The 23,840-nt window shown below is 48.5% G+C and overlaps 1 protein-coding gene and 1 gene segment (V, D, J or C); both read right to left on the bottom strand.

Annotated features, from left to right (window-relative positions):
• LOC140898990 (immunoglobulin lambda-1 light chain-like) overlaps window positions 1–23,840 on the bottom strand; it is a 207,287-nt gene that overhangs the window by 157,175 nt on the left and 26,272 nt on the right. The window lies entirely within an intron of this gene.
• LOC140898628 (immunoglobulin lambda variable 8-61-like) lies at window positions 2,035–10,630 on the bottom strand. The segment is given in 4 exon segments: window positions 2,035–3,392; window positions 3,828–4,796; window positions 10,004–10,222; window positions 10,560–10,630. Coding segments are annotated over 3 exon segments (303 nt in total).

Genomic DNA, 23,840 nt, shown 5'->3' with positions numbered 1-23,840 from the left:
CTATTACCAGCAGGAGAGTGAGTTTGTGTGTGTATGGGGGTGGGGGGGATGTGAGAAAACCTTGATCTATGCAGGAAATAGCCCGACTTGATTATGTAAAGAGTTGTCACTTTGGATGGGCTAGCACCAGCAGGAGAGTGAATTTGTGTGGGGGGGTGGAGGGTGAGAAAACCTGGATTTGTGCTGGAAATGGCCCACCTGTTGATCACTTTAGATAAGCTATTACCAGCAGGACAGTGGGGTGGGAGGAGGTATTGTTTCATGATTTCTGTGTGTATATAAAGTCTGCTGCAGTTTCCACGGTAAACATCTGATGAAGTGAGCTGTAGCTCACGAAAGCTCATGCTCAAATAAATTGGTTAGTCTCTAAGGTGCCACAAGTACTCCTTTTCTTTATTCCACTAGAAACTATTCACAATACAAGTGCAGGGTGACAGCGCCCCCTGGTGCCCAATCATAACTGAATCACATCACCCACCTGCAGAAGCGTAAACGGGGAAAATCCATTGTATCTCAAATCCCATTTTATTCTCTCCAGTCTCTGGAGTTTAAGGAGAGATTCATTACAGGTCCCAGCTACCTACAGCCCAGTTTGCTATTTGTGAGTGTGGCTGCGTGTTACTGTGTCCTTCCAATTCACCTTCTGGGCTAATATTTACATTTAGGAATAGCTAGGACTTGGGACCCCCTGTGACTTGTCAGATACAAGTATAGCAGGACTGGGGTGAGTGTTGTGCACTATTCCCTCTCAGCTGTGCATGTGCACACACATCCTAAACCCCGCACACACGGCGAAACACTGCACGCACAAAAAATGAAATACTACATCGGAGCCAGGCTGACATATCATTTACAGGCAACTTTTGACATTGTTCGCCCGCCATCTATCAACGCAGCCAGATTCTACTAGCTGGCAAGGGGGGCAAAGGGAAAGGAGGGCAATGAATCGTACCTCTCCCCTCCAGCATTTGGAACGTGGAACGCTGATCACATCGGGACGGTCGGGACCCACACATCTCCATTTTCCCACGTTTTTTGGCTGCAGATGCACGGACGTGATCGGAGCTAGGCACAGACTTCCTGTATCCTGATCTGAATGATCTCCCGTTTGCCCTTTTGTCTAGTCACACTGTTAAGCGCATTGAAATAGTAGCCATACAATAAAAGTATTAATTTTAAATAAACCAATCTGGTAAAAAATCAATCCCAAAATGTCACTGTCTCGAGGTCTAAAGCGTAAAAGAACAGCGACTTCATTTAAATCTGGATGGCTGGATGAGACTATAGAGACGGTTACACCGAAGTCACATAGTGTAATGCTTGTTAAACTTCATGAAATATTCATATATCATGAGGACAACAGAGTGGTTTGTGTATATTGTCGAGATGCCAGAGCTTCGGGAGAATTTTCAACAGGAAGAATGTGGAACGATGTATGGACGTTGGATTTCTTAAAGCGTCATCTGTCAAATCCCTATGTTCAAAATACAAAGACTTTTTTGCTGAAGAGATTGTTATAGTCAGTCAGTACAACGACTTCAAGTTTGCAGTAGCTGAAAGAATCAAAAGCCAATTGGTTTTAAGTTTCCCAGATATGGTGACATTTGCTCACCAGAATGAACAGTTTCAGGATCTTGCAAAGTTGATGGATATTGGAGGAACATTCCTAGCATCAAATGCAGAATGTGAGCGTGGCTTTAGCTTAATGAACACTCTAAAAAACAAACTACGGAATCGTTTACAAGTAGCTCATTTGGACATGCTGATGTGTATTCAGAGTTACCAGCTGGATGGAGGACTGATGGATCTGGACAGAGTTTACATTGAATGGGCAAATGAAAAAGATCGCAGGAAAAAACAGTCAGGTTAGTTTAGCAGTCTTTGACATTTTGACCAATAAGGAAATTAAAATGCATTTGTAATTACATATCTTATTCTTGGCTGATAATCATTTATTGGGTTTTTTTTAGGAAAATTTTAAATTTAAAACACAAACTCTTGTTTTTCTTTTTTTACTTATGATGTCTCTATTTGAAAACCCACATAAATTGACATAATGGCATACTTATTAAATTGTCTTTATTATATGTTTATCAAAATCTTTTCAGACATGTGTATAGAATGAAAGGTGAAAGTGGACACCAACGGGCAGAAGCCTATGGACTGATAATGATCATGATTAATATGTGCTTGATATATGCTCATGATTGTCTATAAAAAAGATCATAAAGCGTAGTGCTTAAAACTAACTTCTGCTTCATGAAGAATGGTTACATTTCCTTTTCCTAAGTATTTAAAAATGACATTTATAAAATAACGTGGTGTAAAACTATTATAATCACAAGTTGCAAATTAAAACTTTTTAAACGTATAAGCATTTTACTCACTTGGGCGCATTTGCCTCCTGGTATACAAATTTGAACTCTGCTTCAAAAATTTGCACAGAAGAACCATTTGGGGCACACGGCAAAAATTAGAGGGAACATTGGTGGTGGGGTCTTTACTACATGGTGGCTTCTGTGTTTTGTTTAACCAGGCCATTTTGCAAGCTCAGCCTTAACTAACAGGACTGTTCTTATCATGGCAAGGATCAGTTTCTTATCTACCTTGGCTCTGCTTTTGTGTGAAATGTCTGGGCTCTGGGATCTGACACCCAGCTGTGCGGGCTCTGAGTTTCACTGAAGAATGAGCTGGCATTTAACAGACAGATACTGCCTCCTCTCAGGGCATGAATCTGGGAACTGGAGTTTGGAATGTTTCCTTTAGGATTATAACTGAATCTTACTGCTGCTGCCAGGCTGTAGAGGGGGTGGGGTCAAATCCTGGTCCCACTGAAGGAAATGATAACACTGCCATCCAGTGCAGTGGGACAAAGACTTTGCCTTAAATTTTCAGAGGTTGATCAAGTTAGTCAGCTGCCATCACAGGGGAGTGGGACAGCGCATGGGGACACCTCAGTAATTTCAGATTGGCTGAATGATCATATCTTAACGCTGACATGATGGGCTCATGCAGCGTTGGAGGAGAGAAGAACAGGATTTTGTCTGAGTTCCCCATCTGGCTGTGTCACTGTGCAACACCATCACTGGTCCCTGCACCACAGTAATAGTCAGCTTCATCCTCTGCCTGGAAGCTGGTGATGGTTAAGTAGCCAGTTGTCTTCAAGGCGTCTTTGGAACCAGAGAAGCGACTGGGGACCCCAGAGCCCTGGTGCTTGTCCGAGTCAGTGTTGTACCTCAGAAGGTATCTTGGGCTGTTCCCATCTTTCTGTTGGTACCAGGTGACACTTCTAAATGTGTATCCACTGCTAAGGGCGCAGGAGAGTTTAACTGTGTTGCCAGTGGACATTGACACTGAGGGTGGCTGAGTCAGAGTAAACTGGGAGAGGGAACCTGGAAAGAAATAGAAAATGCTGCAAGATCATCATGGCCTGGAGTTAACGCCTGCACGTTTCCTGCTGAGCCAGGAGTCTGGGAATCAGGAATACGGAGGAATTCAGCGAAAAGTCCTTTAAAACAAATCTGAGATCAGAAACCCTCCCCCTTACCAGGGCAGTAAGTGAGCAGCGTGAGGAGCAGAGGGGCCCAGGCCATGGTGGATCCAAACGAACTTGACTCCCTGCAACAAACAGGTCTCTGGCGGGGACCCTCTGATTCTCTCTTAAACCCCCAGTGCTGGAGAATGGCCCTCTCATGCAAATCCTCTGCCTGCTCACTGGCTGCTGCTGTAGAGTTAGTGTACACCAGGGGGGTTCTCATTAGAGTTCTTTGTCCCTCCTCCCCCCGCCCGCCAACTCCAAGCAGCTCCTGATCTGAGTGTGTGCTTACCTCGTATTGGTCACTGCTGGTTATTACTTTCTGTTCAGCACCTTGAGTCCTGTGTTCTTCTCAGCCTTCTCCCTTTTGTGTTTTGGGCTAATATTTTGTAGACCCCAATAAGATGGGGCCCAAACACAATGACTGACGGACAATCTCTAAAGGGACGAGTCCTGTTGCTAATTTGCTCAGGTTTGTATCAGGTCTCTATCAAGCCAGCCTGGCCTTTTTTCTATAAGTTGCCACGGGTGTGGATTCCTTGTTTCCCAAGCCCCTCACCAGCGGTGGGACAGTGATTGTAGCCTCCACCGGCTAGGGAAGAGAGAGAGAACTTTTATTTGTTAACAGTTAGGGGTGAAAGGTCCTGGGACAGTTGGGGTTTGTTCTGAATTCAGTGCTGTAGTCTGCCAGCTGGGAGAACAAAGCCCAGGGCGATGAGTCCGCTGAGCAGCCGCGTGGCCCAGCGGAAGGGAGGGAGGTTCCACGGTAGATGGGCAGGTGGTTTGTGAAGTGTGACGCACTGGGGCTGGGAGGAGTGTGACACTGGAGGTGGATTTCAGAGCGGTTCTAGGGACCCACCAGATGCTAGAATCCACAAGACCTAGTAGCTGACACTCGGCGCCTGTCTCTGTGTCGTGGTCCACCTGGCTCCCATCTACTGTCCCAGGAAAAAGGTTGGTGTCTCACAGTGCTCCAGCCACCTCAGCAGGGGGCGACAAGTACACGCTATTTACCCACAGAGAGTGACCAGCAGGACCTGCTCCTCAGCCATCAGACTCCCCTGGGTTCGCTCTGGGTGACAGGGGAGTTCCCTTTTCACGGCCATTTCACTTACAACAGTGGTGGTGTTATTAGAGTGACCAGATGGGCCTGTCTCAGCGAGTGGTACAAGTTCTCTTGAACTGACTGTGAGATCTTGGCACGGTCCTTTTGTAGCAGCTGATCAAATACCAGAAACAATCTGTTCACTTCTTAGCTTCCCTGGAGCAAGACAGAAGAGCTCAGCATTACTACACAGAGAGACATTTTATAAGAGATATACATGGGCAAGGATTACGTCACCCACCCCTGCAGTGCAGCCACCTCTGCAGAACATTCCTGGGCAACTTTTGGTTGCACAGTTTGACATTCAGTGTATGTGTTAAAAAAATCTTTATAAATCAGTCTCCAGCAGCTACCAGAGCAGATATGTATAAATCTCCAACCTAACTCAATGCATTTGAGTTCCTTCAATGCTCTGTCTCACCTCTACCCCACCCAATGTGTCTGCACAAGGGATTGGAAAGGATGCAGCTGTTTGAACACCACAGTCCAGTGCACACACAGGTGAAGATAAATATGTATCAGTTACTTAATTCCCGTGTAGACAGTTCACAGTGCAAATGCCGGGAGACATCGCCCTCTGATGCCCCGTCGTAACTGATCCTCATCACTGAGCTGCAGAAGAGTAGATGGGGAAAATCCAAGTACCTCCCAAATCTCATTTGTATTTTCTTTCCATCTCTGGAGTTTAAGGAGCGATTCACTGTCGTTCCCAGCTACAGACAGCTCAGTTTGTCTTATGAATGAGGCTCTGTGTTAATACATCCCTTCAACTCCCCTTCTGTGCTGCTAGTTCACATGCAGAGGAGCCCGGACTTGGGAAGACCCGGTGACTTGTCAGATACGTGGACAGCAGGACTGGGGAGTGAAAGTGCTGTGGGGTCTTTACAACTCAGTTGCTCTCAATGTGGCTTCTGTGTGTTTTGCAGCGTGATCAGTTTGCAGGCTTGGCCTTAGGTCCTGGGGCTGTTCTTATCAGGGCCAGGGGCTGTTCTTTTCCTGCCCTGGCTTAGTTTGTGTGAAACACCTGGGCTCTGGGACCTAACACCCAGATGTTCGGGCTCTGAATCTCGCTGGGTTGGCACTGAAGTGTGAGCTGGTAATTAAGGGACCGGACTCCCTCCTCTCACAGCATGTACTTGGGAACGGGACACTGGAGTGTTTTCTTTGGCGTTATTATCTCGATCTGGGTAGCACAGTGAGGTTCCATAAAGTGACTCATCCTCATCCCATGGACAATAAATGGCAACATTCCCATTGGGTCAAGAGCCCAAGATTTGGCCTTAAATGTCCAGACCCTGATAATCCTTCGTAGTGCCCCTCACTGATGATTGGAATGTGCCTAGTTAAACCCCAACACATCAGCAAGGAAGATCGTTGCACCCAGACACACATACATTGGAGTCATGAGCCATACAGGCTGATCGAACACAAGGGTTTTGTCTAAGTTTCCCATCTGGTCGCATCACTGTGCAGCATCCCACTCCCTGTTCCACAGTAATAATCAGCCTCATTTTCCTCTTGGACATCAGTGACAGTTAGGTTGATGGTTGTATTAGCCACATCTTTAGAACCAGAGAAGCGACAGGGGACCCCAGTGCCCTGGTGCTTGGCGGCATTGCATTTGTACCACAGAAGATATTCTGGAGTATTTCCAATTTTCGGCTGGTGCCAGGTGGCATGTGTAATCAGATACCCACTGCTGAGGGTGCAGGAGAGTTGAACAGTGCAGCTAGTTCCCGCTCAAGTCGCTGCCAACAATTCTTTTTGTACCAGGTCTGGTCTTGGCCAAATCAGTACTCGCTTTGGTTTTGCAGCCTCCTCTATCATTGTCTATCATGAGGCTTTCACCTGCCCCAGTGCTTGGTTTGCAGTCTGTAACTGTGTTTCCAGGGCCTGTAGTTGACTTAGCATCTCTTCCTCAACTCTCTGGAGCCACTGCCCTGGGCTGTCCAGATCACACACCTCAGTCTTCCCCTGGGCCCCTGGCCCAAGAGCCCATGTCCAACTGAGGATCGTCCTATGGTCAGCTCGTCCAAACAGTACCCGTCTTGTAACAGGGCTGGGACACGAGGCCAATCTCTGCCGACAATTACAGGCCAGGGGAGGTCTCTTACTAGGCTGACCCTCAGCTTGTTCATCTCAGCTTATATTTCTATGTCTTGTTCCATTGCTGGGTACACTCCTGTTTCACTATGTGCACACGAAATGTGCACCAGCAACTGGCAATCTAGTCTGACGGATGGGAGTCTGCACCCACGAACTAGCGCCTGTCCACACCAGGAGTTGATCAGTCCTCTCATTTCATGGCCAGCCATGTTAGCAGTGGAGTGCGCCCCCTACTGAGGGACCATCCCAAGCCACAGACCTGGCTGTGGTAGTAATGCAAATACCCGCACTCCATGAGTGGACAGTCCTTTCTTAGCTGACCTGTTTGGCCACACTGGAAACATACCATTGTGTTCTCCTGACTGATTCCTGGGTTTGTCCCATGATAATTCAGGTGCTGCTACCTCCTCCGGTCTGTTAGGTACCAGATTGTCTCAGAATTTGTCTCCCCAGATGTCCCCCTCACCATTCTACCGTCGGGGTCTCTGTCACCTTGCTTCCCTCAGAACAGTCCCCTTGAACTAAACCTTTGGTCGGGTGGTTCAGCCTTATCAGCTTCCATGTAGGCCTCCACCCTTGCCACGGCCTCATCAGTAGAAGTTGGTCAAAACCTCCAGACCCAACTTTGGGCTCCAGTAGGCAAGACCCATAGGAATGGTTCTAAGATTACAAGGTCCACCGCCTTTGTGACGGGTTTCCCCCCAGGTGCCACCTAGAACTGGGGTGCAGCTAAGCCCTCTGTCTCACCAATCTAGGTACCCTTTCACACTGTCACAGTGTGATCAGCTGCAAAGCCCTCCAAGCTTGCACTCACACCAGCATCCACAGGCAGGGATCACACACAGGTGTATTCATGAATATCCTGGCCAGCCACTGCATGAACCAGCACAGAGCGGCTCCAGCCAAAATACTCTCAGTTCCCCAGCCTAAGACCCCAGAGCTGTCAAAAACCCGACCAGTATGAATTTATTACAATTACCCAGTTCGCCCCTCCCTCCATGTGAAGAGGAATATGCACAAATTTTTAACTAAGCTGAAATTTTTCCCAAACACTTCCCTCAAACCGCAGTGTTTTAGAAGTAAAATATAAAATAGATGTATTAACTACAATAGATAGATTTTAAGTGATTACAAGTAATAGCAAACCAACCAAAGTAGATTACCTAGCAAATAAACAAAATCCCAATCTAAGTTTTATCGACCAGATAGGATTTGTATCAAGCAGTGTCTCACTGATAATATAAACAGTCCCTCAAGTTTCCTTCTTCCCTGCATGGGACCCCCCTTCCCCATTTCAATCTTTGTTCCTAAGGTGTTTCCAGGTGCTTTGTTGTGGGGAGAGAGAGTCCAGTCATGATGTCACTTCCCCCTTTTATATCTTCTTCCAACTTGCTGGAAATTTCTTTTGCTGTGACCTGGGTCAAACAGTCCCCCTTGTATAGTTGTGATGTCTCTGAGAGGTTTCTCTTGCACCCAGTTCCTGGAGTAAACCTTGTGAGTGTGCATATTTCCTCAATAGGCCATCAATATTGTTTGACCTCCTTAGTGTTGTACCTGAAAGGCTGCCTGTGGGTGTTCTCAGCCTCACAACATGTTTCAGTAGCACATACACAGCAAAACTTCATAACTTCACATACAATGATAGCTGGGGGGGCAACTTTCTATTTGCAGAAAACCAAACACCCTTACCCCACCCACTGACCGGCCCCGTCTCCAAGGGCCTGCCCCCAGCTAACTCCATCCCCCATCCCGCCATCACTCACTCTCACCCACTGTCATTCACTCGCTCATTTTTGGGCTGGGGCAGGGGCTTGTGTTGTGAGAGGAGGGTGAGAGCTCCGGCTGGGGGTGTGGGCTCAGGGGTGGGGCTGGGGTTTGGAGTGCAGGAGGGGGCTCAGGGCTGGGGCAGGGGCATGGGAGGGGGTATGGGGAGTGGGCTCCAGATGGCACTTACCTCAGGCAGCTCCTGGGAAGCAGCGACATCTCCCTCCGGCTCCTAGACAGAGGGGCAACCACGTGGCTCTGTGTGCTGCCCATGCCTGCAGGCACTGCCCCCTCAATTCACATTGGCCAATGGGAGCTGTTGAGCTCGTGCTTGGGGCGGGAGCAGCACACAGAGTCCCTCTGGCCATCCCTCTGCCCAGAAGCTGCACTGAGCCAGGTAGGTAGCCTGCCTACGCTGCCAACTGGACATTTAATGGCTTGGTCAGTGGTGCTGACCAGAGCCATCACGATCCCTGTTCGACTGGGCGTTCCTGTCGAAAACCGGTCTCCTGGCAACCCTATTGATAGCACATAAAACTTAACAGGATATTCATGTTCAATAGATTAAGATGTTTAGAACGATGCCTCACTTGGCATACTTTATATAAAACACATGATAATTATATCACCAGGGTGAATGTGGGGGTGCCAGGGTGTTGCTTTGGGGCACAGAGAGTCACAGTCTTGTCTAAAGAGTTTGTGTCAGGTTCCAGCCATCGTGTTACCAGAGCTCAGAAATATTGTGCTGGCCAGTGGCTTGCTGGATGGCAGGGGCCAGGAGGAGCAGGGCCATGGAGGCACTAATGAACTTCTGGAGGGGACCGGGGAAACTGCAAAGCAGCTGGGATGGGGCCAGAGAGGAGGTTCTAGGGAGGAGGGATTTTGATATAATCTATTATCTACTACACCCTGTATCTGGACACTTCATCCAGCACTTTCAACTGCAATTGACTAAGGGATCTGATCGGTCTTTCTTATGTTTCCCCTAACTTGCAGGTCATTCAGGGTGTTGTCCAGTTGGTGGGGTAACACAGGAAAACTCTGTTAGGGGAGATGTGTCTCTTTACCCAAGGAGTATGTGGCCGTCTGCTCTCAGTTGGAACCAGGCTGTGATGGGTCTGTAACCCAGGGATCTATAAGACAGGAAAACTGCTCCCTTTGCAGAGACCCAGCAAAGAACATGAGTGGCGGCCATCTCCCGCAGACAGAGTGAATGGGGAGTGGGTGGAGCAGCACCCCCTGCTGACAGTAAGAGGCTGAAATTCCTAAGAAGGAGCAATCAGGGTCTCATGTCCTGCAGGTAGAAACCAAACTGTGCAGCCAGTGCAGAGCCCAGGCTGGAGGAGATGATGGGGGGAAGAGAGGGGAGGTTTTTGTCTCAGTTCCCCATTTGGCTGGATCACTGTGATTCGTGCTACCAGTCCATACAATACAGTAATAGTCAGCCTCATCCTCTGCCTGGACACCAGTGATGGTCAGGGCAGCATTGTTACCGGATATGGACCCAGAGAACCGGGCAGGGATCCCGGAGGGTCGGCTATTGGTGCTGTATATAAGCAGCTTCGGAGCAGAGCCAGGTTTCTGCTGGTACCAGGAGGGATAGTTGCTGGTGGTGACGGCTCCAGTGCTCAGGCTGCAGGACAGAGTGACAGCCCCTCCTGGGGCCACCGACATCGAGGGCTCCTGAGTCACCACGGGCTGCGAACTGACCCCTGAAATCAACAGTACAAACACACTCAGCACAAGGACTCTGGATCCTCACAGACAAACCTCCTCCTCTGCAAGTGTCCTTCATATTTTTAAAAAGAAAAAGAGTACTTGTGGCACCTTAGAGACTAACCAATTTATCTGAGCATGAGCTTTCGTGAGCTACAGCTCACTTCATGCATCCGATGAAGTGAGCTGTAGCTCACGAAAGCTCATGCTCAAATAAATTGGTTAGTCTCTAAGGTGCCATAAGTACTCCTTTTCTTTTTGCGAATACAGACTAACACGGCTGTTACTCTGAAACCTTCATATTTTTGTCACTGAAGCAAATAATCCCCTCACCTGAGCAGTAAGTGAGCAGCGCGAGGAGCAGAAGGGCCCAGGCCATGGTGGGGAATCCAGATGAGCTTGGCTTCCTGAGGCAAACGGGTCTCTGGCTGGGACCCTCCAATTCTCTCTTAAACCCCCAGAGCCCGAGAATGGCCCCTTCATGCAAATCCGCTCCCTGTTCATTGGCTGCAGGTTCTCTGAAAATCTAACTCCTGACTTTTAAGAAGTACAGAGATGTTCACACATCAAATTTAGCCTCAAATTTAGGCTTTTTTTTAATAAGATTTTTTATTTAAAAAAAAAGTTATTCCTCATCAAATTTTACATTCAAATTGAAACCAGTTTTTGCTAGTATTATGTATTATAAGGGGTCCTTACTTTAACCTACTCCTCGAATAACATTTAACACAAGCAGACGATGCCAAATTCTGGCAGACTGACAAGTTCTCTCTAACTGCCTGTGTGGGGAGCTGGACCAAGGAGAAATGTTTATTTTTAGTGGTGGGGAATCAGTTTGACAAGCTGCGCATGTAGCAGAGTAAATCTGGTCTCTTCTTTGTCTTTCTGACCGAATAATTTCTTAGTTGCAGCTGCTGCCTACAGACTATCTGCATGGATCCAAACATAAATATCACTTGGTACCAAACACTCTGTAACGACCATCAGCTAGGTTATCCCCAGAATGGAACAGAAGAATTCCAGAGCTAAAGCAGGAGCCTCTATATCCTGAGCCAAAGGACTAAGGGGCAGATTTTTAAAGGTGCCAAGCTACATCTTTATGCACCTAAATCCCATTACAAACCAGGTCCTAAGTCCTCTGCTTGGTATCTGCGCTATGTTCTGGACAGATGGGGATGTGTGATCCCCACTGAATGGAGGGAGATGCTACAACACCACCGTGTGGCCTCTTGTCCCTGGCTTTTCTAGCTACTCCCCTGTCCCCCTTGCCCCTCACATGAGAGAGAAACAAACTTGGATTGTTCCCGCCGAGTCAGACTCACTGGGACAAATCCAGCGGGCAGGTGGAAGGGGATGTCAGTTCCATGTGGGTACAGCTAGGGGCGCTCAGCTTTGAATTTGGCCATTACTCTATTAACGGCCGTTACTGGCTGCTGGGAGGAGTCGTTAGCGTCACGTTAGTGCAGCACGTCTGACGTGTGGAGAACAATGGACGAGCTTTGCATCGCTGGGCACACAGATATTTTCTATCACATGCCCATGGGGAGGGGTCACTGCCACCACCACTGCAGTGCAGCCAGGCCAGCTTCCCCCACACGACCCCTCACGCATGGACGCGCCCCCTGGAAACACCCCCAGAACTATCTCATTCCCCTCCTTCTACCCTCCCTCCAGTTCTCCTTTGCTATGATGCCTACAAACAAATTGGCAGCAGTGAGGCCACGGGTGTGCTGGGTCCCTTCCCATCCCGCTGCCAGGATTGTCTCATTGCTGCCTTCTGCCACCCACAGCCCGGTCTGTCGCCCCCTGTTGTCCCTTGTCTCATACTGAGATTGTTCGCTCCATAGAAGGGACTGTCTTTGTGTTCTGTGTTTGTACAGCGCCCAGCACAACAGAGACCTGGGCCATGACCTGTCCTCCCAGGGGCTACAGTAATACAGATACGTAACAATCACAGTTATGCAGCCATCTCTGAAGGACATACCTGGGCAACATTTTGCAGAGGTGTTCAGCATTAAATGGAATGTCTGTTAAATTACATGTAATGAAAAACATACTTTGGAAAGAAATACCTAGCAATTCCATTGAGAAGTAGTTCATAATTCTGCAACCTAAATCAGTACATTTGGGTGCCTCAAACCTTCTGTCTCTCTTCCTCCCCCACCACTCGGTCTGAATGAGGGATCTGAGAGGACACAGCTGTTCAAACATCACAGTCTGTGCTTCAGACTCTTGAAGACAAATGTGTGTTATATCCTTACTTTATTCCCCAGAAACTATTCAGAACACAAGTGCAGCGTGACAGCACCCCCTGGTGCACAGTCAGAACTGAACCACATGCAGAAGTATAGATGGGGAAAATCCAGGTGTATCTCAAATCCCATTTTATCCCCTCCAGTCTCTGGAGTTTAAGGAGAGATTCATTCCAGTTCCCAGCTCCATGCAGCCCAGCTTTGGCCTTATGAATATGGCTGCCTTCAGCCTCCTTGTGAGTTCTAATATTTTACATCAAGGGACTTCAAAGGCCCTGGCACCCCCTGTAACTCATCAGACAAATACAAGGCAGGGTCTGGAAGGGGAAGGGGGTGTGCAGAGGAAGGTTCTTTCTACTCAGTGGGTCTCGGTGAGGCTTTGGTCTCCGTTAACACAGGCTCACACTTTCCTAACATGGCCTGGAAACTGAACCATGTTTCCTTCATGTGTGAAAGGCTCTTCTCAGCCCCAGACACCACTTGCTGGCCTTCCTCTGCCTTTGATATTTATAAGGGGCTTTTTCCCATGGGATCTAAGGCAATCTGAACTCTGGCCTGTATGGTTCATACCCCCACACTTAGGAGCTCTGTATTGGCTGAGGGATGAAGTTAACCCCCTGATGCCTTGTTTAATTTGCTCATTCAACAGGCTCACCCTTTCCTAATGGGCCAATTCTTCACATTCTGATGGACCAGTTGTGTCCAGACTTGTCCGGGTTTATGTGTGTATATAAATCCAGTCGTTACACTGAGAAGTGGTTCATAAATCTACAACATAAGTCAATACATCTGCGTTCCGTCAACCCTCTGTCTCATCCCTCCGCCACCCAGTGTGTCTGCAGGAGGGGTTTGAACAGATGCAGCTCTCTGAACACCACAGCCTGCTGCACAGACCCTTGAAGGTAAATGTGTATTAAACACTGACTGTATTTCACTACCAACAGTTCACAAGTGCAGGGAGACCGCGCTCTCTTGTGTCCAGAGTCATAGCTGAACCATGTTGCTACACTGCCCTACAGCACCTGGGGAAAATCCAGCTGCTTCTCACATCCCACTGAATTCTCTCCAATCTCTGGAGTTTGAGAGATTCATTACAGGGCCCAGCTACACACAGCCCAGTTTGCCATTTGTGAGTGTGGCGGTGTGCTATTTTGTCCCTACAACTCACCTCCTGGGCCAATATTTACATGTAGGAATAGCTAGGACTTGGGAACCCCTGTGACTCCTCAGATACACGTACAACAGGACTGGGGCGAGTGGTGAGGTCTTTACGAATCAGTTACTCTCAATGAGGATTCTGTGTTTTGTTTCACCAGGTCATTTTGCAGGCTCAGCCCTTCCTACCAGGGCTGTTCGTATCGTGGCCAGATCCGTCCCTTTCCTACCCTGACTCTGCCTGTGTGTGAAACGCCTGAATTCTGGGATCTAACACCCAGCTGTGCAGGCTCTGAGTTCCACTGGGTTTTCACTGAAGAATGAGCTGGTATTTAATAGACTCAAACTACCTCCTCTCACAGCATGTATCTGGGAACTGGATTTAGGAATGTTTCCTTTAGGATTATAACTGAATTTCATTGCTGCAGGAACACTGCATTGCAGGGCTCAAATCCTGGTCCCATTGAAAGAAATGATAAAACCACTGTTCAGTTCAGTGGGACAAAGACTTATGTATTATAGATACTCATGGATATTGTGCTTTAAAGCCTGTGGTGTTTAAACCAGATATGGCAGGAGCAGTTGATGAATAGGGTTTCTCCAAAGGAAAGAGGCCAACACCTCGAACCAGGTGTGGCCAGATTCAAGGGTCTATCCATTTGTATCAAACCTCTATCAGGTTTGCAGGAGGAGACACTGCATTGTAAAAGTCACTAGTGGTAGGGTGTGGGGGAGGCAACATGCAGCCTACACCAGATGGCGCAGTGTCCATACCCAGCAGGGAACAGGAACTTTATCTGGGATATATGTCAGAAGGATACATTCAAAGGTTTATTGGACAATACAGAGAGGGGAAGCAAATGCCTCAGTTATCCTTCCGCTGAGGAGACAAGGAAAACCAGCGCCTCGGCTCCATTGGGATCCTAGCTGAGAGCTAGCCAGCTATTGCTGGGGAAGGGAAGACTGGTGAGGAAACTACTTTGAACAAAGACAGGGGCTTATTAAGTGAGGTCTAAGCCATGAGAAAGTATTTTTACATTTGTTTGTAACCCTTTTTGCATTTATTCCTTCTACTTTGCATTTGTTTAATAAACTTGGTTACTTTTACTATAAAACAATTCAGGGCTGCATTTGAAGGGAAGAGTGTATTTATCCCAGTTAAATTAATAAGCTGGGATGTACTGACTCTTTAAAAGAGCACCAAACTTGATATCTTCTGTGAGCGTACAGTGGCAGGAGCTCTGCATTGCAGAGAAAGGTCTCTGAGGAGGCCCAGGGCTGCCATTCACTGTCTGTTATCTGCTGGGTGAGGTTTGGGCTGGGAGAGCCGTGAGGAGTTTTCTGGTGAGGAAGACAGACTGGGGTGGCAGGTAGATGCACAGTCTAATCTCCAGCAGAGCTCGCTCTTGGCTAACACAGTGGCTCACCGCTCTGGGTGTCCCCAGCAGCCTGTTACACAGGGTTCGTGAGTGTGAGAAGGAACTGTTATATCGTGGTGAGAGCCCAATAAACACAGAGATTCTTCTTCAGTGAAACTGAAAAGAACTGTCTGACTAGCTCAAAAAAAGCCCAGTCTCCTTGCTGTCAAAGGCCTTCTCCCCCTTCCAGACTAGCCATGCAGAGTGGGGGTATTTCAGCTTCTGCTTGTCTTGCCTTAGAAGCTATTTGTCAGACTCCAGCCCTTGCACAGAAAAGTGCAGCAGGAATTCCACACCCTAGTGCTGAGGCACCACCTAGCACCTGGGCTCCCAGGGAAGTTCTTGGGAAACTTTCATTTGCTTCTCCTTTAGAATCCCTGTCAAATACAGTAGCCCCAGGGCCACAATTCTCTCCTTTACCCCCTGGGAACCTGTCATCAGGCCAGGCTACTCCCCAAACTCCAAAGCAGGGCTGCCACACCCAGCCCTTGGCAAGGAGGGTTATTTTCCATAGCGGAAGTTAGCAAACAAACAGTCTTTTAACTCATCCCTTAGCCTCAGGGCCACCCCTCCCAGGGTCTCTGGCTCTCTTGTTCCGAGCAGCTTCCTCATTTCAGTCCGTTCTGCTCCCTTCCAGGAGCAGCCGCCCCAGGGCTGCTTCTCTGAGCCCAGGCCCCTTGCCCCAGGGGCCCACCACAGACACTAGCTCTTCTCCACAGCGACTTTCCCTCCCCCCAGCACAGCCTGGCTCAGCTCATTACCTGCTATCAGCCCTTAATAGGCCCAGCTGTAGCCCAGCCCTCTAACTGACTGGGTTGGCCCTACCTGCTCTGCTCCAGGGCGCTGGGCTGAGTCTACCCCCAGGGACCAGCTACCCTGGACAGAGCCCGAATGAAGTCTCCTGAGAGAAGAATTCGGCCTGGCTGGCAGTTGTTTCAGTGGAGGATGGTGACTGATTGCCCTGACGGAGGAATGTAGCTGGAGCCCTGGAGTGTCTCTTTCCCCTCACACAAATAGATGCTCAATGCGTGTGGGGAGCTCCTGGATCTGGCAAGAAGCCCCTGGAGCTGAGCAGGAGACATCCCAGGTTTCTGTTACACTTATTATGATGCCATGTATTAATAAGGCCCCCCACAGTTTGACTGGGGGCCTTTTATACAGGTTGGCGTGACACCAAATAGCAACTTCCCTACAATGAAGAGCATTTACTTCATGACCCCCCCTTAGCACCTGAGCCAATTGCCCCGAGGGGACCAGAAAAGAGGAACAGTCTATACTCCTGGGGCCTGACTTTCCAAAAGCTGAAACCTGAACTCGGCCGGCATTTACACTTGCCCTTGTATTTGTGCACCTGCTTTGCATACGTAATTCCCAACGCTGCACACACACATCCCTGCTATGGAAGGAGATGGATAGTCAGGCCCCAGTCTAGTCATTTGTGTGCACAGATACGGATTCATGTACAACTGCAGTGTCTGTGTGGACAAGCGCACCCAACAAACACACATAAGAGCAGAGACTATGTTGTGCTCCAGACTGGTCCAATTCCACCAGGTGCAGAGCACTCTCCATTCCCGATGCCTGCAGTGGGAGCTGAGAGTGCTGTGCACCTCCCACGAGCTGGTCAGCCCCCAGCAGGATCAGGGCCTCAGTGTCCAGGCTCAGACTTATTCCTGGAGGACCTAATTGCAGAGTCAAAGTCCCACCCCAGACAATGTCCAGCCCCCACTGAGCAGAGGCACCCCCAGCCCATTGCAGGGGCCACAGTGATGGAGCAATGAGAGTAAAACAACTAATTTGGGAAATATGTTTAAAGCATGAGGACCTGAGAAATACATTGCACATTTAAACTGGAGAGAGAGGGGAGTTTAATTCTCTTTGTTTTCTTGCAGAGAATTAGGCCCATTTTTCATTACAGGATTCACACCTTGGATGTTAAAAATCTTCTCTGTACTGGGCACATACCCCTCTCCCAATGACTAACTGCACTGGAGAATTGCCAGTGATCTCACTAACAGTATTACACAAACAGCACTGCTGTGCGGGGTAGGATATGCATATGCGAGTGTTCTCTGTGCATGATGAGCAAGCGAATACCTTCATGATCAAACCTGCCATGCATGCAGGAGCAAAACTTCCTCCTCTGCACATTCGCCTGCTTCTGTTCGCAGAAGATGCACAGAGAGCACCGAACTGCCCTGCACTGATCTAATTCCATCACACACCAGGGACGTGCTCATCAGTACCAGCCACACACAGTATAATGGGCAGACATTGCATCCTAGAGGCCAGAACCAAAAAGGACATACCTTATTAGACGCAGTGTTGCTGTCGCCATGTTGGACCCAGGCTATTAGAGAGTCAAGGTGGGCGAGGTAATATCTTTTATTGGACCAACTTCTGTAGGGGAGGGAGACAAGCTTTTGAGCTTACACAGGACTGAAGAGGAGGTATGTGTGGCTTAAAAGCTCGTCTCTTGTTATATTATCGCTGGATGTTTTTCTAAAAACTCGGCTCTAGGAATTAGTGTGGGGAAGTTCTATGGCCTGAGTTCTACAGGAGCCCAGACGAGATGGTCACAGTGGTTCCTTCTGGACTTAGAATCTATGAGCCTTGGCTTTGCCTCTGTTGCCTCTTTGCCAGTGGGAGGGACAATAAATTGAGCTCACGTCCCCACCTGAGTAATTATTATTATTATTGTTTATCATCTGAATTGGTACCCTAGTCAGAGCCCAGGCCCCAATTGTCCTAGGCACTGTACAAATACAGGACAAAAAGACACACACACACCACGCCCCAAAGAGCATACAGCCTAGTTTGAGTACAGCCACTGAGCAATCCCTGTGAAAAATCCTAGCCACTCGGGACTTGTGTTTCCCTCCTCTCTGCATTGCAGTAACCTGGCATTACCAATAGGAGAATTAGGGGATTGCAGCCCTGGTGCAGCCCTCCCCTTGTTCCTGCTCCCTCCACGGAATCAGGATCCCAGTTGCACGGGCAATTCAGATTGCTGGTAAATCAAAACCACAAGCTCACTTGGCCCTCTTTGCTGTGACCAGATTAATCTCTGCACTCCCACCACCATTTCAAATGGCCAACGCTGACCCCTCCCAGCATGCCCCCTACATGGCATTGATTTCACCGGTGATGTGATCACTGCTCCTGACCGGCTAAGGATGGCGCACACAGCCTGTTAGATTTCTGACCTGGTCTCCCCCACCCCGGGCCACTTGTTTGTCTCATCCCACCTGCTGTGTGTTGGCTTTTAGACCGCAAGCTTTTTGGAGCACGGGCTGTCATTTACTCTCTGTTCATGCAACACCTGGCCCAATGGAGCCCCAAGCTGCTTGGCCACGAGGCCACAGTATAGAAGTTAAATGATAATTAGTACCCAGCCTGACTGCACTGTGGCAGGGAGTCACTGAAGTGTATTAGCTCCCGACCATGCATACTGATTGCACGGAGTGACAGACCCCAGGGGTTTTGCCGGAACTTGGTGTCACAATAAACTGAGCATTCCTCAGTGCAGGCAGGGCATGCTGAGGAATCTGGTTTCTGCTGGGTTCTTCCAACGCCATCCCCTCCCTGAGCTGCTTGAGGGAGTGGAAAGATGCAGCTGGCTGAGTGATGTGGTCTGTACAGAAACCTCATACATATGTGTGTGTGACAATTCCCAGCACTGGACAGGAGAGCAAAGCCCACCAATGATGGGATTAACCCCTGGGCCATGAATTGTGTCCCAAAGCCTGGGCTAGTTAGAACAGTTTGGCTATGCCGGCTGCTATTCAGTACCTGGCAGGGAGACAGAGCACCACCCATTGCGGGAATGAAGCTTCGCAGAGTGCATGGAGCCCTCCGTGTCATTAGGACGTCATTTATTCTTGATAAGAATGAGCCTCAGGAAAGGACATTCTGCAATTGCATATATTCAGAATAAACCACCAAGTGAAGATAGCTGTTTGCTCTTATCCAGTTCACTGGAGCACCTTTCTCCTAGCGCTTTATCTTGATGCTAGAATAAACCAGCTTTGTTGCAACATCCGTTGCAATAGCTGTGATAGACAGGGCCAGCCAGTCACTCCTGGCTGAAGGAATTTTGAGAATACAGCTTAATATGCCTCTGTGATGAGGTGAAACCCCCTCAAGGGCTGGAAAGGGATTAATAGTCAATGAATTATGGCACAGGTGCAACAGATGTACCTAATTAGTTACTTCTCTGCCAGAGGGCTGGGGGTGCACCAGGTAATAACTTATTGGACACCAGGGCCTGATAGAAAGGAGAGAGATCAGTCTGGAGCCACTGAGGGCAAAGGGGCTTCAGCACAGGGGCCTGAGCCAGAGTCCACAGGAGAGCAGCGACCTCAGGGAGCAGCCTGAGGGGCCAGCGCTCTATACCAGAGCTGGGCGAGACGAGAAAGGAGATTGGAGGGCTGATCACTGAGACTTTGGGACAGGCACTGGAGACAAAGATGTCTGCAACATTGGGCCCTGACACATGGGGGCACTCACGAGACATGGGGCACCATTTCCAGCGCCAATCTTGAAAAACAACCAGGGATCGCTAAATCTTCCGGGACAGGGAGGAGCTTAGGAAAATGACAAGCACAGTCTAGATCAGCAGCTCTCAAACTGCGGTGCCTGGAATGCTCACTGGTGGTGAGAGGAGCGCTGGCTGGCCACATGGTGCTGACTCCTCCTCCTGGTTTCTAGGTGCTAAATTGCATCAAAATTGCTATAAATACATTCAGTTCTTTTGCATTTCCATGTCAACCATCATCGTGTGGTTGCCACAGGGACACTATTGATCACAAATCGGAGGGGAGGTGGTCATCACAATCATGAATGGGAGGCAAAATATCCCACAAGACAATCTCTCCATTCAGATGTGGTCCCCCCGTGACAAAGTTGGAGAACCTTTGTCTAGATTACACCAAACAAGGAGCCCTCAGAACTGAAGTGTGAAACCTGCAGGACACAAAGAATGCTCTGGGAATGGACTTCTGTATTCTGGCTTGCAGTTCTTGCTGGAATGCCTCCCATGCCCCTAACAGCCTCATTTGACAATATACATCCCTCAAGCCGCTTTTGAAAAGGCATCTGCCAGTCTATTTCTGCAGTGTCACAAGCTTCACAGCTGGCAGCCAAAAGTTGCCAGATGTTCTTAGTTTTATCAGTGATTTCAACCAATTAAATGATTATGGCAAGCTGGTGATGAGACTAACAGTGTGTGTAACGCAGTGTGATTAAAATGATGGGTGCAAAATAGCATGGCTGGGAAATAGCAGAACAGCACTTAAGAACAACACTTTTTACTGTTCCAGCCAGATCTCACAAAAGTCCTTCCCAGACATAATGATTCCAGGGTTCACCCTCTGTTAAACACCTTCCATCACCTACTATCACGACGTCAATCTTTGCCAGCCACTGGCCTGCTCTGATTCACACAGTTGCTCCTCACTTCCTCAAAATGTCTACAACTGGGTAATGGACAAGAGCTTTTCAAAGACATTTCTCCCACATGGAACCTTTTCTTGGATTCACTTCTGGGAGTCGCAGGGGGTGGTCTCTTCGCCAGCTCCGGTCACAGGCTCACTTCAACCCAATCTCCTAGTTATTGATAACGATGCACATTAATTCGAGCTTGTAATTTCAGCTTTGTGACTCCCATCAACCACTCCCATTCAGCAGAGCTGGACGATTCATTCATGACAAATTTTGCTTCCTATTTAGCTCCTTGTTCTGGCTGAGAACGGTTCAAGGCACCGGTTTTTTTGAATGTTTCCGTTCATTAAAATTTTGCTGAATAATCTGAACGAATCGTTTTGAAAATATCTCTTTGGAGGAATAGTTTGACTCCGCCTCCCTCTTAGACCAAACTCCCTATCCAGTGGACTCAAAACAGGATGCACAATGAAGAAGGGCAGTGGAGGTTTTTGTCTCAGTTCCCCATATGACTTTATCATGGTGGGACACTCCCCCACTGCCATACCACATGGCACAATAATAATCAGCCTCATCCTCTGCTTGGATATTGGTGATGGTTAAATAACCAACATTGCCAGAGCAGGAACCAGTGAACCGGTCTGGGATCCCATCACCTCTGCTGCTGGTACCGGACAGCACAAAACGAGGGGCTTGGCCAAGTCTCTGTTGGTACCAATACAGATTGTAACTGCTAAGGCTGTACCCACTGCTCGTGGCACATGACAGTTTGGCTGTTTGTCCTGGCGACACAGACTCTGAGGAGAGCTGAGAGTCAGCACCGGCTGTGAACTGGAACCTAAACAAGAATAAAAACAGGACTATATAAATGACGAGTATCCCCACATCCCATTATCTGTTACGAAGTCTCATGGTAGGGATGTTCAAAGGACAGCAAGAAATTTGGCTGCACAAGCCAAGATTAATCCCCAGGAATGTTTTGAAAATCTCAGACCACTGATCTGCTGCTTTTACATTTCAACAGCAGAGATGGTCCAAAAAACCATTTGATTGGTCTGAATTTACAACAAAATAATCACAGTACTTGGTCAAAGTTTTGGGACAAGTCAACCCTCCTAGCTGACCTGAGCAGTAAGTGAGCAGCGTGAGGAGCAGAGGGGCCCAGGCCATGGTGGGGAATCCAGACAAGCTTGGCTTCCTGAGGTAAACAGGGTCTGTGGCCGAGACCCTCCGATTCTCTTTTAAACCCCCAGCGCTGGAGAATGGCCCCTTCATGAAAATCTGCCCCCTGCACACTGGCTGCAGTCCCCCTGAGAAACGCAAAAACTCTTAAATGGGAGCTCAGCTCTCGGGGGCACTCAAACCCAGAGAGGACAGAAAGGGGAATCATTTGTTTTTCCTGATGGAAACCTGCGGAGGTATCCTAGCTACCACACAGGAAAGGGCAGCATGAATTCTGCTGTACTGGGGAGAATAAATAACTTCCTAGTGCCACAAGAAAGTCCTGTGCAGGGAAGGTTTCATGTCTTCCTCTCCTGTAGTCCCTAGACTATGCAGTCTTCTTACAATATAAGGCTATAATATACAGCTGCAGCTGGAAGCAGTGGCTAAATTCAGCACTTGATTACCCACATGGAAGGCCACTGAACCAGGGCTGTAAGCAAGAGCAGAATTTGGACCATTGTTACCAGTTTGAAGTGGATGACATGCACTAATCCAGGCAATAAACAAGCCCTTTAAAGGGCCCCTGCTTTTTATAATGAGAGGCTAAATGGTTGGGGTTTGGAAGTCTGTGGACAGTGGGAAGTGTGGACAGAGAGATGCATCTTCTGTAGTACTCCACGTGGGCCTGATTCAGCAAGGCACTGCCTGCCCTTCACTTCCAGGGCCTGCAGTGGGAGCTCTGGGCTTTGGCACCTCCCAGGAGCTGCTCAGCCCCCTGCAGGATCAGGCGCTCACTGGCTGGGTTCAGATGTGTTCCTGGCAGAACCAAATTCCAGAGGCACAGTTCCATCCCTGCCAATGCCCTGATCCCAGGGAGCTGATGTGCTCCGGTCAATGGCAGGGATGGTGGTGAGGGGGACACAACATAGAAAGCACAACTTTAGAAAATATGTAAAGAACGAGAACCTGAAAAATAGGCTGCACACTCAGACTGGACACAAGGAGAAGTTTAATTCTCTCAGGGCCCCTGGGGTGAATTAGGCTCATTTTTAATTATGGGTTTCACACCCTGGATCCTAACTACCCTTTCTAAGCTGGGAAAGTGTTTACACCCCTCTCCATCAGCTAACTGCATTGGAGAATTGCTAGAGATTTCACTAACAGTGTCCTATGCACATCACTATTGGGCAAGGAAAGATCTTGGGGTGTGTATATTCTCTGTGCATAATGCACAGAGTGGCCTGGAGCTAACGAACCTGATCAAAGCTACCACGTGCACAGGAGACAAATGCCTTGCTCTGCACGACTGCCTCCTTCCGTGTATCCCAGAAATTCAGAGCCGTAACAAGGACCCCTGGCATGGTGGCAATATACCGGACGACTTGATTTTCTTTCTCCCGTGCCAGATTCTTGGTCCAGGTGGCAAGGTCAATACCTGGCCACATGACAGAGGTAGGTATTTACTGATCCCAGTGGGTGTTCTTACATGTTCCTAATAATAATAGTAATAACCACAGACCAATGCTCTCTGCTGTCTGAGCTTTGCATCACAGGCCTCTTGTTCTCATAGCAATTGCTTCTGCAGTGATCCGTTCAATCACTGAGGTGGATTTTTCATAGCATTGCCCGCCCCATGCTGTGTGAGATCACGTCATGCTGTCATACAGATTCACACCATCCACAGCAATGTCATCTCAACAGGCCCAATATGATTCTGTGTTTTCCTGTTGGCCATTGAGCAACACTGGCTCCAAGGTTAACATGCCTAGGGATTTCTATAAGGCTTCCCCGTTTGGGGCTCTTTCCACAGGTACAGTTGCCTCGGGTCCAGCTGAACTGGGTATGCATCCATCATAACGGATCTCGTTCAGTGCACTCTGGCATTTGTTTGTGTTTGATTGAAGAGTTATTTCTTTGGCTTGCTACCGAACATTGCACAGCCTCCCTTTATGGTGCTGATTACTTTCTATCGTGCTGGCACACATACTCAGAATGCCTGCTACACACCATACAGGGCGCTGACATCTGCCCCAGGAGCTTAAAACCAGATCAGGTCACACAGTGTAAGGTTACAGTTCATTGTATACGGCTGGCGCGTCCAAAGGAGCCTAAGTAGGACAGCTCAAAAACGTTCTAGTGATGGAAAATGGGGTTTTCAAATAAACAAAACTTTTCACGGGTGG

Source organism: Lepidochelys kempii, chromosome 15 (assembly GCF_965140265.1).
Source record: "Lepidochelys kempii isolate rLepKem1 chromosome 15, rLepKem1.hap2, whole genome shotgun sequence".
NCBI lineage: Eukaryota > Metazoa > Chordata > Testudines > Cheloniidae > Lepidochelys > Lepidochelys kempii.
This window is presented reverse-complemented; position numbering and strand designations above follow the sequence as displayed.